This window comes from Pempheris klunzingeri, chromosome 23, assembly GCF_042242105.1.
Source record: "Pempheris klunzingeri isolate RE-2024b chromosome 23, fPemKlu1.hap1, whole genome shotgun sequence".
Classification (NCBI taxonomy): Eukaryota; Metazoa; Chordata; class Actinopteri; order Acropomatiformes; family Pempheridae; genus Pempheris; species Pempheris klunzingeri.
This window is the reverse complement of record NC_092034.1, coordinates 15,171,619-15,190,103: the sequence shown is the minus strand read 5'-3', so window position 1 is coordinate 15,190,103 and position 18,485 is coordinate 15,171,619. Positions and strand designations below refer to the sequence as shown.

General features: G+C 43.3%; 1 protein-coding gene across 1 annotated transcript; it reads left to right on the top strand.

Annotated features, from left to right (window-relative positions):
• Positions 1–5,778: 5,778 nt before the first annotated feature.
• LOC139222743 (equilibrative nucleoside transporter 2-like) lies at positions 5,779–18,370 on the top strand. The gene is made up of 13 exons (XM_070854592.1): positions 5,779–5,984; positions 10,293–10,349; positions 10,804–10,885; positions 11,636–11,781; positions 12,040–12,179; positions 12,317–12,451; positions 12,689–12,786; positions 12,957–13,026; positions 13,816–13,991; positions 14,122–14,227; positions 14,380–14,465; positions 14,682–14,881; positions 15,686–18,370. Exons 2-13 carry the CDS (start codon positions 10,318–10,320, stop codon positions 15,795–15,797), a joined length of 1,383 nt encoding a protein of 460 aa, XP_070710693.1. The 5' UTR covers positions 5,779–5,984; positions 10,293–10,317; the 3' UTR covers positions 15,798–18,370.
• Positions 18,371–18,485: the final 115 nt, after the last annotated feature.

Sequence of the window (18,485 nt, the reverse complement as noted above, 5' to 3'; positions counted from 1 at the left end):
GAGCTGTCCGTCAGTGTTGACACGACAGTCAGCGCTTCAAAACTTTTCTCTTCTGATTTAATGGCGGACCAACCTGTATGTCGGTGCGTAGCGCCACCCTCAGCACAGTGGCGCATCAGGGCATTACATGCTCCAGGTTACATCCGCATTCTAGCTCTCATGTCACGGTGCGAGGTGTTAATGTCTGAATTATACAGTTAAGCCCGAAATTCTTCATACTCCTGGCAAATTTTGACTTAGTTACTTTTATTCAACCAGCAAGTTTTTACTTGATTGGAAATGACACAGGCGTCTCCCAGAAGATAATAAGACGATGTACAAGAGGCATCATTGTGGAAAAAAAATTTCTCAGCTTTTATTCACATTTGAACAAAAAGTGGCATGTCCAAAATTATTCATACCCTTTGCAAACTGTCACAGTCAATGGGAAAATCCAAAGTTCTATACCATTCCAAATAGTCCAAGCTGTTCTAAAGCATCCTAATTACCCTGATTCATTGGGAACAGCAGCAGCAGGAACAGTTTTAATCAACTCAATAGGTGAAAAACAGCAGCTCTCTGCAGTTGGTTTGTGGACAGTCATGGCTAAGACAAAGGAGCTCACTGAGGACCTGCGGCTGCTCACAAGTCAGGAAAGGGCTATAAGGCCATATCTAAATGTTTTCAAGTTCCAGTGGCTACAGTGCAAAGTATTATTAAAAAATACAAGACGTTCCGCACTGTGGAAAATCTCAGAGGACGTGGTCGGGAGCCAAAAGTGACACCTGTGCTGGCCAGGAGGATAGTGAGAAAGGTGAAAAAGAATCCCAGGATCACCACCAAGGCCATCCTGGTGAATCTGGGCTCTGCTGGTGGCAACGTCTCAAGGCAGACAGTCCAACGGACCCTGCACACTGCTGGGTTCCACGGACGCAGACCAAGGAGGACGCCACTTCTCCAGATAAGGCACACAAAAGCCCGCTTGGCCTTTGCAAATGCTCATCTGGACAAAGAAGAAGACTTCTGGTCTTCTGTTTTAAGGTCAGATGAAACAAAAATTGAATTGTTTGGCCACAATGATGTGTCCTTCATTTGGCGTAAAAAAGGAGAAGCCTTCAACCCTAAGAACACCATCCTCACTGTCAAACATGGTGGTGGGAACCTAATGCTTTGGGGGTGTTTTCAGCCAATGGACCAGGGAACCTAATCACAGTAAACAGCACCATGAAAAAAGAGCAATACATCAAGATTCTCAACAACAATATCAAGCAGTCTGCAGAGAAACTTGGCCTTGGGCACCAGTGGACATTTCAGCACGACAACGACCCAAAACACACAGCAAAAGTGGTGAAGAAATGGTTAGCGGACAGTAGTCCAGCCAGAGTCCTGACTTGAATCCAATTGAGAATCTGTGGAGGGAGCTAAAGATCAGGGTGATGGCAAGGAGACCCTCCAACCTGAAAGAGTTGGAGCTCATCACTTAAGATGAATGGGCAAAAATACCAGTGAGACATGCAGCTGGTCAGCAATTATAGGAAGCGTTTGATTACTGTAATAGCCAATAAAGGCTTTTCTATTGATTATAGAGAAGGGTATGAATCATTTTGGACATGCCACTTTTTGTTCAAATGTAAATAAAAGCTGAGAAATATTTTTTTCCACAATGATGCCTCTTGTACATCGTCTTATAATCTTCTGGGAGACGCCTGTGCCATTTCCAATCAAGAAAAAACTTGCTGGTTGAATAAAAGTAACTAAGTCAAAACTTGCCAGGGGTATGAATACTTTCTGGCTTAACTGTATTTGCTACACTTCATCGTGTAGACATGCTCAGCATACATATATTGCATTTGCCATTAAAACAAGGGATTGATTTTAATGTTGATAACTGCATTTCCTGCAAACAGCCTACTTTGTGTGGTGCTTCCTGTAAGGTCTACGAGACGGAAGTGGCCTTGTGCTCTGCTTTGGACTGTCAGTGTGATGACAGAGCAAAGCAGGAAGTCCCTTCAGCCACGAACCTCTAAATCGTAAGTGTTTACAACTCACATGGTCCTCTTGCAGGCCAGAGGACCTCTTGTGTGGCACAAGCACACCTTCTGATTCACAAACATCCTGTTATTACTGGCTGATCCCTTTGACCTCACCGTGTTGCCACTTTCAGCTGTTCTGGAATCAGAATTAAAAACCGAAGAAGCTTTTGTTGCATTACATTTGCATAAATCTGCGTATTTAAGAAGTTAAACCTGAAATGGTAATTATTTGCACCTGCAGTTTTGATGCGAACAAGACAATTCAATTGTCTATACAGTTTATTAGTATACATTAGTATACATCCGTCTGGGTCGTGAGGGGTTGGAACCAATGCCAGCTGACTTTGGGTGAGAGGCGGGGAGCACCCTGGTCTGGTCTGGACTACAGGGCCAACACACACAGACAGACAACCATTCACACCGCACAATTTAGAGTCAGTTAACCTGCATGTCTCCCGGAGAGAAACCACACAAGTACGGGGAGAACATGCAAACTCCACACAGAAAGACCTGGATTCAAACCTAGAACCTTCAGTGCTAACAACCACACTACTGTGCTGCCCTAACAAGGCAATTGATATATCAAATTATGTGTAATTCTTTGTGAGTCTGGTGTCTTTTACTATAATCCCATTTACATCACTTGTATTTCTAGTTTGGTATACAGCGCAAATCCCCAATACGGCACACTGCTCATAGCCTCATTATAATCACATGAACAGTTTCATAATACATTAGAAGGCATGGCAGTCCATTAACTTTCATTAACTTGGCACCTGTGCACAGCACAAACACCATTCATATATCAAACTGCTCAGTGCTGCACACTGATGACCTGCATCACTAGGAGTACAGTTATAGTTAAGAGTTATTAGTCTATGGAGGGCCATTCAGTGCCATTGTGTTTATATCACAGCACCAGTGTGCATTACAACCGCCAGCTGTAATTTCCAAATACTAAATACGAACGGTTACAGATGGTTAAGGATGGAAAGGAGACATCAACATGACAATCAAAAGAGATGGAGTCAGTAGGTGTGGCACAAAAACAACGATTTATTGACTACAACTACAAACAAAATTCACAAGTGTGGAGGAAGAGAACCTGGTTTTGAAAACAAACTTAAACAAAACCTGACTTATCAAAAAGAGAAGCTTAACCAAATATAAACACAGAGGTGGCACCAACCCTAAAACCTAATGTTTCTAGACAATATGACCTACATGAGTCAGAAATGTATGGGATACCCCATCTTACCTATCCACACCCTCATTCCACCAACCTAATTAACTTTAAGCAACTCCAGTTGAACGGCAGCATTCAACAACACAACCAGCAGCTCCAGTCGACCACACGATCACTGCAGGCAAAGTCCTTTTATAAGAGCCCTGGCAGTGATTGGCCAGTCTGGAAGTACCCACACTACACAGGTGCAGGCCAATCATGTTGATGGCACCTGAGAGCAGAGGAGGAGAGAGAAAACCAGGAGGAAAAGACACACACACAAACACAACTGCACTGTACCCCCCTTTTCAGCCTGGCATGTAACACTAACTATTGGATTCTCATCATTATATAAGATCCTTATGGTGGTAGCTACAATATATATTCAAATCAATAGTGGTCCATTCACTCCCATTAATTACAACTTGGCACCTATATGCAGTCAACCTTGAATTACATTACTTTGCAGTGCAAAAAAATAGGTTCATTTGGTTACAGCAAGACTTTTTATGACCTTTTCACACATCCATCATAGGAAAAGTTCATTAAGAAGGATCTGTTGTGAGAAAAAAGTATTCCACAGAGGACAGACAGTATTGCATGTTCTCTCTCCAAGACCATTCTTATTTGCAGCGATTCAGTGGCTTCTGATTTCTAGTTAGTTGTTTTTGAAGAAAAATTGATGAAAAAATGATGATTTGATGATTGTTTACATGTGTTTCATGAGTTTTATAGTGAGAAGTTGGGATTTCTGGCACAACTTAACCTGCTTCCAAGGTACGTGAAGGCCTTCATCTGGATCATCCACATTCTGATACATGTTGGCTTTACGATAAAGATGTTCTCCACACTGCAAGTGTAGCAGCGGTTTTGACATCTGCAGAGAGTGAGGGATCACAAGGGTTGAAAATCCAAGAAGCTTCAAGTTGGTTCAGTGCTTAGTTTTTGAGAAAGGCTGAGCATTTGATATTATTTTTGTAACTGAATCAACGTTTAGACATGATGTAGTTGTCACTGGGCCATAAATAATGTTCAATTATACCAAAGCCAATCATTTGTATCATTATTATTTTTATTATTATATAATACAGCTCACTCTGAGTGTACATGTTGTTATATATGATTGTTAGTAGTAGTGGTATTATGATTCTGATTAAACCATCCATAATTCACAGTGACACTGAGAGACCAGCTCCCACATTGTACCAGCAGAGGGCCAAGTGCACCAGTCATTCAGTGGTAGCAGCACAGAGAGCAGTTCTCTCAGGGTCACTGAGACTGATCTGGCCTCTCTTGTGTTTTCTGTTGTTTTTGTGTGATTTGTGTACGATCATAGAAAATATATAGAAATATAAACAACATATGAAACACTGGCTGTCTTTTTTGCCTGGACTCCACACTAAGCACTTTGAACAAACATAAGAACTGTGTTATTTTCAGACTTCCTCAATAATCGTTTGAAATAAATCTCATCTCACATGACGGTCATACACACCTGTCGATGTGCAAGATTTTTTTTTCCACTGAGTTCAAAGCTGGACTGCACATATACAGCGTTATAGTGTAGAGGTTGTTTGTTATGAACAAAGCAATTAGTTAAATGAAATGTATAGTTCAGTTGTGTACTTAACTGGTAACTGGTGATAAGAAATTAAATTGTGAATTAGAATTATGCCAATACAGTATAAAAGTTTGTGCAATATGAGAAGTCAGAGGATGCTAAAAAGCAGACCACAACACTTTCAGCCATGTAACACCTTTTATATTACTGACAATAGTCATTGCTTGCATACAGCACACAGTGCTTATTTATTACCATTGCTTAACACAACAGACAGTATTAACATATGGGTTGGGCAGCACCATTAATAAAGATAATTAATTAGAAATGATAGCAATAAGCCCCGAGAGGTTATCGTGAAGATGTGTTGGTTTCCTCTACAATAAGGTTCAAGGCTTGCAGTTTGAACCTTGGGCCTCGTTCTTTGGATTCTTTGGCTTCCTCCCACAGTGACATGTGGCTCAGTCACCGTTAGGTGTGAGTGTCTGCCTGCCTCTGGTGTTGTGCATGCTCACTCACTGACACTGACACATCCCAGTGGGACTCTAATGCTCACACTATTATTTACACCTGTGCTTTCTCTGCTTTGACAGTCTGCTGTGAAAATGGCCTCTTTAGTGTGCATTGTCAAATACTGTAGGTTTTTCCATCAGGCATCTGGCAAACAGCACTAATTTCATACTGTATGTTATAAGGAAATATAATAGTCAGAATGACTCTACCTTTTATATTAAATGTTGAGAAAAGAAGAAAAAAAGCTTTCATCCATCCAACCAATTCCAGACTGCTATAGTGTAACATTTACAGAGTGCATCAGCCCATGAAGGCGGACACACGCGGCATTTCCAGGCCACCTGCCCGCTGTCAAAAAGCCCGCGAAGGCGGAGCGCAAACAGGCGGGGCCGCAAAACCTGGCACCACACCGGAAGTGCTCTGCCGCTCTGAGTTCGCTGTGACACTTGTGCATCTGTGACGAAAGACGCTACGTAAAAAACGGCTCGCAGAGGTGGTTCATAAACTGTCGGAGCCATTTGTACATTCCCGCCACGTGTGTGGACGACGGAGGCTTTAAGCTGTTAATTTGTCTCCCGCTGAATCATTTTGAACCGTTTGGATATCACAAGTGCTCGAGTTAACGGTGGGAACATGATGAAAACACAGTGACAAGACCAACATTTTCTCCAAGGTGAGCCTGGCTCTCTCACGTTAGCTAGCACTTACTAACGTTATGTTCACAGATGGCGGTGTAGTTATACATCAGCAGCGCTGCGTTTCATAATGAAACGCTATTTCCATTGTCTTAAGAGAGAGCTGGTGTTTACTTCATGTCGGCTGGGTGATGAAATGACGGTGCGGGTCGTGTTTCTTCCTCCGTGTCCAGTATCGTTAGACGTTGAAGAAGTGTTAACTACTGTATCATGAACGTAGTTACTACGGTGCCTTTAATCCCAGAATAAACGTGTTATTACTGGTTTAATTAATATTATGTGCTTATCTTCGATGCCTTTTTGTGCTTCTTCATAGAGCAGAACAGGTGCATCACTATGTCCAAATGTAACTCAAATTTCGTTGGTTTTGATAAAGATACTATTTTACGGAATTTCCCTTTTTGGTCGTTCATATTCAGTCATGTTGCTGAGCAACGGTCAGTCTGTGGTGTCAGTTACGGTGTAGTGTGCTGCCAAGTGAGACAGTGAAATGACTTTATTCAACATCACCATTATAACGCTACACCCGTCAGGCCCTGAGGTCACATTGCTGTTGATCTTAACCTTAATCTGGTCTGTTTTCCTGGTGTTGATATCTACACGGCTCCTGCCATCTGATGAACACATGGTTGGTGTGACTCAGTCTGGATTATTGTAAAGGCCAGTAATCTCCTGTGACTCAGTAATAAAGCCTTCCAGGGTTTGACTGGACTGGCTCTGTTGCTGCTGAACAGATGTCCAGAGGTTTTGATGTGATCTCTAAGTACACACCCATTGTCTGACATCCCTCCTCACCTTCATCTAGGTCTGCCTAGTGAACAGTGGCTGTTTGACATCATCAGTGGATGTTCAAATCATACCACGTCAACCCAGCTCACAAGCAGCTGCTTGTGTTGTGATAAAGTCTGCGGGTGTGTGTGTGTGTGTAGTCATAGTAGATAACTTAGTGTGTATGCTTGTAGTTCCCCTGCATCTTAATATGGGAAGTAAAGTTCTATGTACAAGCAGGAAAGGAAATGATCTGGAAAGACATGAATTGATTTCTGTCACTGAAAAAAGAAGAAGTAGCTGAGTGTGTGTGTTATTTAATTACCGTGAGTGCGTATAGTAAAATATATATTGGGATGGATTGTGCATGATTGAACTAAAGTTGTGTGGAGACTTATGAGGGCTTTTGCTAAATGAAAATAGACACAAACACAGGTAGTGTTTTGGTGTTGCTGGGACCAGAGGAAAGGCTGTTTAGTCTCCATACTTTGTCGCCGCCCCCAGCTTAAATGCCCTCTTAGGTATCCTCAAGCTAAACAACCAATGTCTGCAAAGGAGAGGTATTCTCACGCCAACTGAAAAACACTGAAGAAAACCCCTTAGATAATAGTTTTAATGTAGGAGTGACTGATCTCAGTGTCTCTGTTTAAATCTCCCCAAAGAGCCGCTAGATTTGAAGTGAAGTGTTTGTAAAACCCCTCCGCAGTGTTCCCTCAGTACTTAGAAGTTTTCCTCATGCTCTGCATGTTTGTCTAGATGATATGGGAGATGTCTTTTAGCATCAAACAATGAGGCCACTTATCCTGTCCGCCCTGTGCATGTTGTTGCTGAAAGAGGGAGTGGAAATCCCCTCAGACTCAAAGAAGATGGAGAAAAAGACCAGAATGTTAAAGTCCTCCTCCCTTAGATTTTTCGGCAGCACTCTCCCTTGTACTTCCCGTACCTGTGGCGAATGTAGCCTCGAGCCACTAGCCTCAAACAGAAATGAGGAGTTGGCTGCACAGCGAGGTTTGATTAGCTCGCTTCTGTCCAACTACACACCTGCAGCTTTTTTCATTTTCAAACTTGCAGTGTTCAGATTTTGAGCAGCTCCCTCTGGAACCACACAAGGCTTTGGAGATCAGGTTTATTTCTCTCCATCAAACACAGAAGCTTGTAATATGAAAAAGGACCGAAATGTGTTTCTGTAGTATTTAACAAGAATGGACGCTTCTGGTCATAAACAATTTAAGTAGCTTACATGGGGCTCTGGGTGAGATTACAACGTCTGCTGTCTGTATTGAGCCCTGACCTTTGATGGCCTCTGGATGTGTTTGCTGTGTGGACTTGAGGGTGTCCTTGTTACGTACACACAGAAACCAAACCCCTGCCACTTGTCTGACTGGTTTCTTTTAGAAGTCAGTTAGGATACAAGCAAAATGTTCTTGTCCACAACACAAGTGTGCAGAGGACAATGTGACATAAATTCTCTTAGTTTGCCTCATGCTGTTTTCCTCTCATTTTAGTGAGGGGAATAAACTTGACTTCTTCAAGGTTTATTTGATTATCATAGGATCTAGTGCTTTCATGAAAAGAGATGAAAACAGTAAGGGTACAGCAAGATGCAGTGAATCACACATTTAGAAACTGGATATGAGTACAGGTTTGTAGCTGATTTAACCAGGATTTGGTAGCTCTCTTAAAAGTGGTGAAGTTCACAGCAAATTTCAAGTGGCCAGGTAGCAAGTCCCAGGGCTGTGCTCCTTTCACAGAATAATCTGTCTGAGCCAAAGCTGTTCTCCAGAATGGAACTTTAATTTGGCACTCAAGGCTGCTCTGGTGGATCTGTGGGATGTATTTAAACACAAGCCTTATATAATGAAAATCAATAAAGTTTGCAAAACTTAAAATCTCATGTCAACTAGAAATGTGGCAATGATGGTACCTTATTTGCTGTTTGTCCAAGATTTTCAAGGCCAGATTATAAAGACTCAACTACAGATTTATCATCCCCAAACATTTAAAATTCTTTCAAACCAAAAATGATCACAAAATACTTCATCTGCATTACTTACTCTGTGTGCTCACCTTTAATTCTAACACTCAAGGACTCTGTTGCAGGTAGCTTATTAATGGAAAAACAGACTTTGATCTCCTAATGTGAAGCGTCAAACAGGAGGCATCCAGCCAGGTCCATACTTTTTCTTAGCTTAGCTTTGAAGCAGCAGGCACTCAGTGATAATTGCATTGTAGCCAAGCACTGTATCTGTCTGTTCCCCCTGGAGTCTTGTCCCCTCCCCTCTGGTATTGTTCTCCATAGTATGTTTGATAAAACTAACACAGCCACATTTTTTCTGACCTTTGTCCATGATTTACTAGCTCGCTCTAATTAGTTCTGCAAAGCTGCGCTAAATGTCCTGTCTAGTTAGACTGTAACGACAATTAACCAAGCCAGTTTAGTGGCCAGCGGGCTTTGAAAACTATGTCCGATCATGGAGTGTCCCGTCACACAGAGACGTCGACAGGTGTTGCCCCTGTGTACACTGTGATTCATAGAAAACAAATGGTGACATTCATAACTGTGGAAAAGATGTTGACTCAACTGATTTGTTTGACTGTCTCTGATGTGATGCGGCTGTCTTTGTGTGTCTGTGCTGCCTGCCTTTGTTCGTAGGAGGGAGGAGGTGTCAGTTGGTGAGTTCAGGGAAGTAGACCAAACGCTGACAAACAACTGGAAACCAAAAGCCTCGGTGCAAAATATAGTGGCGTCAGTGGAAAAAAACAGTTCAGGCCAGGCCACATCCTCCTCCACAGCTGCAAAACACACTGGATTTGTGCAAGATTTGAATGTTTATGAGCTGTATTTTTGGAACTAGTGCAAAGTAGGATAACTGTGAGTCTAGCTCTTGTATGTGACTTTCCCCACACAAGTCAAAACAAGCAGAGCAGCTATACCCTGTACTGCCAGTGGCAATGCTGTGAGTAGCTTTTAGGTCAGAACCATTTCAGTCCTGTTGGTGACTGTGCAGGTTTTTTGTGCGAGTGCGTTGCAGTGTTTGTGTGTACACAGGGAGTGACTCAGATTCCTGACTAATGTACATATTAAATAGGGATAGAATTTCTTCCTAGCCTCAGGGAGCTGGTTCCAATGCCAAAACCACAATGGAAAATCATTGAACCTGCACTTAGTCAGGCCATTGATTGGTCACAAACACTCCGGCTATTCCCAGTGGCTGAAACACATTATACAACATGTTACAGATTTTATTTAACTCTAATTCTCAAATGTTTGTGTAACGTACCAGAAGTCGAGGATTTAAGACCTCCATGATTCCCAGACATGTATCAGACTCCTGTGCTGTAGGATTTCTTTGGACAGCCTCTTGCCAGCCTCTCGCGGCCTCTTGCTAGACTGTGAATGGATTCCTGCACCTCTAAGTAGCGACCCCTTGGCAAAGAAGTGTCCAGAAAACAAACTCCTCTGCTGTGTAATCACTGGAGATGTAGCTGACCTCTCTTCTCTCCTGTTGCCCTCGCAGTTTCACCAGGTGTTCCTCCATCAGGATGAAGGGACGAACAGATGCTCCGCAGGACCGGTGAGTTAAAAACAGACGGAGACACAAAAAAAACTCTTCCCACTTCCTAGTCTTCGCCGTTGACAGTTCCTCCTTAGTTGCTGACAGGCAATGATGTAGCAATTTAGAGCCTCTCATTTCCTGAATGAATTCAAACTGCTTTTCTATGAGATTTCAAATTGGAACAATCAAAACTGGTTACTGGTGTTAACAACAAGTGCAGTTTAATTTAACACTGCATCTGTTACAGTAGTTAGTTAGTAAAGTGGTACAGCTATGTCCTGGCTGTAGGAGCATGAACAGTAAACAATGAGGGTTACGTATGTTAGGTGGTTAGAAAACAGTTTGGGAATGGCGGAGTCCGCCACAAACAATGGCATTTCATTTTTGTGAAAATATCAAAGATGATCTTAACTTCCATCAGTTGTGGTCTGTTGTCCTTTTTCAAATAACACTGTTTAATTTCCATCCACAGGGGCTGCTTGGTGGGGATCATCTTCTTCATTCTGGGTCTTGGAACGTTGCTGCCATGGAATTTCTTCATGACGGCCTCATTGGTAAAAACATGGCAGTTACTTAATCTCTCAAAGAGAAGACAGCAGATCTGACACATTATCTGTATCTTCTGCTTAAATGTTTAATTGCTTAAAAAAACAAATGACTGTCAATAAGATGATAGCGTCTCATCATTTTCTCAATCAGATCCGTCTAAAAGTTACTCTCTAAAGTGGGGAAATTGTTGTTTCAGTGGTTCACCTCTTAAACTTCTTAGCGAATCACATGAGGTCTGGACGTTAAATGTCAGGACCCTTAGGCACCTATAAACCCACACAGTCTATCATATGACTTTGGGTAACCATGTGAATCGCCGCATGCTCACACATGTTCACGTGTTGAGGTGAAGTCTCCTTTCACATTCTCTCTAGCTCCTTATGAGCACTTTCATTCCTGCTGAAAGCAGTGGCCCCTCACAGTCAGAGCTATTTTCAGCTGCTTACTGATAAGAGCATGGAGCAACATCACAACAAATGATAATCTAAAGCAACAAACCAAATGAGAGCACTATTCTTATAGTACTGTGATACTTCCTCTTCACTAGACTGTCCGTTCTAATCAGCTGGCTGGATATTATGAAAATGTTGATAGTAGGCCACTGTGATCTGTGCCAGAGCCACAGTGTATGTTGCAATTAGCTGGCTGCTATTGAAGCATTGTAAATCAAGCTGCATCTTTGTGTGAATTGGAAGGGTGCAGGATGATTTGACAGTCATCATCCAGCATGTGTCTCGTTTCCTCTGGATTTGCAGTATTTCCAAGGTCGTCTCAACACAACAGAATGGAGCAACGGCACAGTGATCATCCGCAAGGAGTACTACTTCAACAACTGGATGACCCTGCTATCCCAGCTGCCCCTGCTGCTATTCACCCTGCTCAACTCCTTCCTCTACCAGAGGTCAGTGGCAGGGTTAGATGTAAATTCAGAGGCCGAGGATGCCATAGGTGCCATGGTTTTAGTAAACCATACAAAGAAGGGTGTCAACTTTGTTAGTTGTGACTTTGTTCGTTGTTGTAACTTGGCTGTTATAAAGTTGTATGGATGACGGTGTCTCGTACCAACATTTTCCTCTGTGGTGTACATCTTTCCCAGTTTGATGTAGAGTGTGTCCTTGGTTAAATGACTGTTGTTGACTGTTGGTGTTTCTTGTTTCAGGATATCGGAGGCGATACGCATCGCTGGTAGCCTGGTTTTTATCCTGCTGCTCTTCATCCTCACAGCAGTGCTGGTCAAAGTGCCTATGGAGGAAGACCGCTTCTTCTCTGTCACCATGGCGACTATCTGGTTTATCAACTGTAAGTCAGTGTGACTGTGTGTGTGTGTCGTATGAGAGAGAGAGAGAGAGAGAGAGAGGGAGAGAGAGAGCGCCTTTAAAGTAAGTGAGGTAAATGAGTGAGAGGCTGTTGAATTAAAGGATGCTTCCGCTCTGCAGCGTTTGGTGCCGTGCTGCAGGGCAGTCTGTTTGGCCTGGTCGGTCTGCTGCCCCAGAAGTACAGCGCCATCTTCATGAGCGGCCAGGGCCTCGCCGGGACCTTCGCTGCCATCGCCATGCTGACCGCCATTGGCAGTGAGCCACCCACATACACACAAAACACCATTGGGTGCCTAATCCCTTGTTGCCTAGTAACAGACAAATGGATGTTGAGCTAGTCAAATCAGCATGACGCCACCCACCACACAACACACTGTGCTACATTTCAAAGACACAGCTGATGTTGGGTCCTCTCTGCACAGTGTTTTCATTTGTCTTTTATGTTGCTCTCCCAGAATTCCTAGTCCTCTAACTTGTGTGGTTGCCACTCAGGTGATGCCGACTCCGAGTCAGCAGCGTTGGGTTACTTCATCACACCATGTGCAGGGACGCTGGTTACACTCTTCAGCTACGTCCTGCTGCCCCGTCTGGTCAGTCAGCTCTCTGCTCTGCATGACTACGTTACCCATAATCCATTCAGCCTCAACTAGAGTATCCCTCACTATGTTGGGCCTCACTGCCACACTGTTTTGATGTTGAATTTAGAGAGAACTCAGAAAGTTGGAACGCTTAATTTGTGTTGTCTGGTGTTCCCATGCAGGAGTTTGCCCGGTATCATCTGAACAAAGGCAGCAAGTACGAGGCGGGCACCACAGACGAGCTGCTGAAAGGTGGGATTTTAGCTCCAGTCTTTCCTCTCACTTCTCGCTATGTGTTGAAATATTGAAGTGCAAGCTCTTTTAACAGTCAGTGGAAATAAGATCATCAAACATTTGTCTGAGAGTGAGTGAACATCTGAGTGCCGCTCCTCTGAGTTCATGATTCTGTCCTTGACAGCCGGGTTCAATCAAATCAATTCAGTGGAACATTATCTCGTTAAGTGAGTTGACCCTCTGTTTATCCACTTAGAGTCCTGGCAGTGCCCAGACAAAGACAGAGCCTGTTATCCTCACAGAGGCCCACACACACTCACTCTCTTAGTGTTTCCTGTAAATGCTACAAACAAGCCCAAAGAGGTGCACATTCTCAAATAATTCACTTAACCAGACGTCATATTTGAAATGTTTCCTTCAAGCACAATAACATTTTTCATATGTTAGAAGTGGAAGTAATATTTATAGTTGCACTTAAAATAATTCAACCCCCATTGCAAATTATTCCTGCCATATACAAGAAGACTTTGAAAAGACTCTCACATCTGTGTCACATGTCTTCGTCTCAGCCTCAGGATCTTTCATGGTCACTATTTACAAGACTACAACTAGATTCCTTTTGAGATTCCACATTATTTCCCAGGTTTTTCACATCACTTGTCTAAGCAGTGAAATTACATAAAACCTTTTGTGAGAGAACATGATATATTTCTATATCATCACGAGAGCTTTACTACTTTTGCCAATACACCTAATCTGCAATGAGGATTGAATAATTTGAGTGCGACGGTATACACTGCATTGCAGAGAGGAGCACCGTGGAGAACGGGAAGCTGAATGGCCACGCTAACGGCTCAGCTGGTGGCGGTCCAGCTGAGGCCGAGGCGGACCCCAGTTCAGACGGGACCAAGCGTGCCTTCCTCGTGCTGGAGCAGGACGAGAAGGGACAAGCCAAGGCCTCGGTCATCGAAGTCTTCAAAAAGGTGACCCCACTGGTTTGACTTTGCACTCTTACATTTACTAAAACTGTCCCATTTTATATGAGAGAGTCACATTTTAGTTCCATTAAATGTATCAAAATGTTAAGTATTCAAAAGTGTCTTTGATTTTCAGATCTGGGTGATGGCGTTCTGTGTGACGTTTGTGTTCACAGTCACTCTGTCCGTCTTCCCTGCTATCACTGCAGATGTCAGGACATCATTCCCAGTTCTCAAATGGGGTAGGACCTGGCCTCAGTTGAGCTCAATGATTAGATTTAGCTCCATTCAACATACACTCCCTCAAGTTCTATATTTACAGTGCATCTCTGGTGGAAACTTCGGTACCCTCAAACACTGATTGTGTTCCTGCTGTTGTTTGTCCTCTCTTCAGAGCGCTTCTTCATCTCAGTGTGCTGCTTCTTGATTTTCAACATCAACGACTGGCTCGGTCGGACCATCACCACCATCATACATTGGGTGAGTGTCAGTGTTTCTCCTGCCTCCACTTTGCTGCTACTAAGACAATTCTGACAATTAGTGTAAACTGAACTTTTTAAAATGTTTATGCAGTTTAAGCTAAAGGCAAGGTTCCGTGGCAGCCATTTGGGGTCATCCATGTTTTTTTCCATACCTGTTCCAAATCCACATGTCACTCTGCCTGTTTTTAACCCCCGCCCCCTGTCTCCTCTGCAGCCCCGCAAAGAGTCTCGTCTGTTCCCGTTGCTAGTCGTCTGCAGGGTGGTGTTCATCCCTCTGCTGATGCTCTGTAACGTCCAGAGTCGCTCCTACCTTCCTGTCTACTTCCCCCACGACGGGGCTTTCACTGCCATCATGGCTCTCTTCTCTCTGTCCAGTGGCTACTTTGTTTGCCTTTCCATGTCATACGCACCACAGTGAGTACAAACCAGTTCATCACTGATGCTGTTTTCATGTTGTTTCAAAAATGTTTCTATCATAACATGGTTGCAGTTGAATGTTGGCAGTGAACGTTCTGCCTGTCAGTGCTGTTCTGATGACCATCACATTTTCCATCCGGGATTATATCTGACAGCAGGAAACACATTCACTGTTGTGATTATGTGTGTTGTTGTTTGGGAGCACGGGCTGTTTCAGCTCATCGTGCAATGTTCAAGGTTGCTCCAGCAACATAAGCTTTAACGTAGCCTGCTAACATTTCCTTCAAAATTTTATGACACATTTTAATGCACATCCAGGTGTTAAAGGTTAGAGACAAATGAATGCCTGATGAAGGCCTGTGAGTCAAGTAGCACCCACTCTGTATATGGTAGGTGAAAATGCTTGTTCTGTTACTGACATATTTAAGACTGATCTGACGGGAAATTTCTAAATAGTTTAGCCTCATAAATGTGAAAACTGCTGCACAGCGAGGTAATTACATACAGTAATATCAATATGTTGAAAAAATTAATGCCATCTTATGCAGCAACCAACTCTTAAATCTCTCTGTCTTTAAATGCACAAACAAGGTGTGTTCAAAATCCCCCCTCATTCCATGACAACATGGCACAACTCACACAGAAACTAAAGAGGGCCGAATGTTCACTAAAGTGTGACAGCAAGTTGATTGATACAGTGGTGAGGTAAAACATGAAGAGCATAAAGAAAAGTGTGTGGATTGTGAAGCACCAGTGTGGATTACATGGCTGAGCCTCTGTCCCCTCCCGCTCTCTCATCAGGCTGGTGGAGCCGAAGGACGCAGAGACCGCAGGAGCCCTGATGACTTTCTTCTTAGCCCTGGGCCTGTCCATAGGAGCCGCCCTGTCCTTCCCTCTCCGAGCTCTGGTCTAGTCACACACACATGCAGCACTGCATACACACTGTACAGTAGTTCCACACACCTGGAGGGGAGCCTGTGATAAATGGTTCATCAGCAGTCTGCCCCTCCTGTTTGTTTCCCATTCATCTGCCAGCCGCCGTGCGCGTCGCGGCATGACAGCCTCGACTACCCAGGAGCCTGTGTGACGCTGTCAAAACACAGCCTATGACGCGGTATCGGCCACCAACGACTGACGAGATTTCCTTTTGAAAGTAGGAGGAAGGGAAATACTTTTACTGTGACTGCTGCTAACCTCAGCAGAGGTTACAATAGATTTGATCTCACAGGATTGATTTTGTTGGACTTTTATGTTGTATTTCTATTTGGGTTTGTTAGTTTTAGGGCATTATCCACAGCTGATCGTGCGTAGTGAAAGGGACACCTTAGGAAGACTTGATTCTTTTTCATATGCTGCAATCAAGAATACAATATGTGTGACAGGTACTTGTATTTGCCACAGTTGAGCCTTGTTTACACCGTATTTGTTTGGCTTTTGATATGAGGCAGATTTTCTATTTGACTGACGGCTTGAAAGATTACAGTGAATCTACATTTTGTTTAGATGAGTTACTTTAGGTATTTCTGATGTATTTTTCTCCCTGGAGTTATTTAGTGTTTTCCAATAAGATAGCTCCATGTGACAGAAGTAGAACAAAGAAAAATGATTTGTGACATAATGTACTGTACCAGTGTACCAGTGGAAGGATGATGACCTGTCTGATGGCCGTGGATGGATTACTGAACATGGCACAAGCATCAGGACACAGAGACACAGGAACAACCACAAGTCTTCATTTGTAGCTGTTTTCTATCTCTTTCTGTGTCCTGCCCTAGGAGAGCTGGGGGGGGGCTTGAACATGACTGTGTCCACTGTCTCACAGTCCATCCATGCTCATGGGGCCTTTTGCCAATTCCAGTTTTTCTTCACCTCCCAGTCTCCTCCTCCTCAGCGCAACAACACAAACCTGCAGCATCAGTTGTGTCTCCCCAGCATCAAGGCTACAGCTGCCACCTACAGGTCCAAAGATGTCACTCCCTCGGCTAAAAAACTAAAAAAACACGGGAGGCTGTGACACTGGGATGTGTCAGGATGCCACAGAGCGACAGGAAATGGAGCTCACAGCACCTGCTGACACTTTGTTTTTTGGTGACATGCCAGAATTTAAATTACGTAAGGAACAACATTCTTCAATCGACATGTCGAGTACATTGGCACAGAAGCTATGATGCAACTCTTGGCTCCACCCAAGAGGAAGCTTTACCTCAGTTTATTTCAAATCTCTCTCTCTCTCTCTCTCTCTCCCGAGAACAACTGGCAGCTGCTGTTTGTTACTAAGTGGATCAACATGGTGATGCGGTCGTTGCTGTAAGCCATTACAATCAAATCATGTGGAAAATGGAGTAATTGTTTAAAAAAGAACTGCTGAGTGATTCTTCTGTTTAGTATTGTATAGATACTGTGTTGGCCACTAGACGTTGCTACCAATGTGTCAAAGCCTTTTATTTCCTTACTGTTAAAAGTTTAGTAAAGGATAAGTAACTTATCGTTCCAGATCGATGTAGATATATATCTATGTTTAGCTCAGCAGCGGTCTATGTAGACTGATTGATTGATTTTTCTCAAGTGCTAAAAAAACATGGTTATGCTTATTATTACTCAGTGGGTTTTGTTTTCTAATGTTAGTAACTGAAACTAAATGTAGAGTGCGAGTGCGGAGCGAGGCGCCATGTACACGTGAATGGGAACTTTTTGTCGTGACAGCTGCTGCTTCAAACGAATCAAGGGCAGACTCCTGACAGAGGGACTTGATTTGTGCCGCACAGACTCGTGAGATCCTGATTTTCACTCTGAACTGAACACACACGTTAACACAACACAAGCAAATAGTTGTGTCATCGTCGAGTTCCCACCACTTCCAAAGTTCAGCTGTAGTTGAAGCCAACTAAAATCTGAATATCTTTTCTGTAGGAAACTAAAATGGACCATATTTCGATCGATGAACACAGACCATGTTGTGGTGGTTTAACACGGGGATCCACGTGTGACTTCCCACCGTGGGCCAGAAGAGTTCAGACTCTGTTCTTGTTTATTGCGAATTTCCTTTGAACTTCTAAACTAAAGCTGTATTGAGAATGTAGACTGACTAAAGGGAGCAGATCCACTGTGGTAGTTCTCAGGCAGTGTGCAGTACACTAACAGTTCAGTCATGCTCAGCCTTAATATTAATGAAACCCAAAAGCCTCGTGTTGCGTTCACGTCATGCCGGACTGACTGCAAATTCAAGCTGCTGTCTGCCTCCAGTGTTTCTGACTGCAAATGTGTCAGAATTGATACCTGACACCACAGCGTAAATACCTGACGTGATCCATCACGTGCTCCTCACTTCTGCCACAGGTAGATGCTGGCTGAACACACACACACACATACACACAGAGGAACTACCAGACCACGTCTCTTGAGTTACAGTAAAGGGAATTCATGCCTGTGCATGTTCATGATGTATCTTTGTAGATCTGACTGTCAATAAATGGATGGTTACACCCAGCTGTGGTTGTTGGAGATGGTTATTTGTGTGAAAATCTGGACTCACTAGAGTTTAAGTAGGTCAGCCAGCTTCTTCAGAGTTCTTACACCTTTTTCTTATTCAAGCTTCTCCAGT

Excerpts from the sequence above, each read along its gene's own strand:
- LOC139222743 (XM_070854592.1), top strand. The coding sequence starts at position 10,318 with ATGAAGGGACGAACAGATGCTCCGCAGGACCG. Across the intron at positions 12,787-12,956 it reads ACGTCCTGCTGCCCCGTCTG|GAGTTTGCCCGGTATCATCT; the intron begins GTCAGTCAGCTC and ends GTTCCCATGCAG. Across the intron at positions 14,882-15,685 it reads TCCATGTCATACGCACCACA|GCTGGTGGAGCCGAAGGACG; the intron begins GTGAGTACAAAC and ends CTCTCTCATCAG.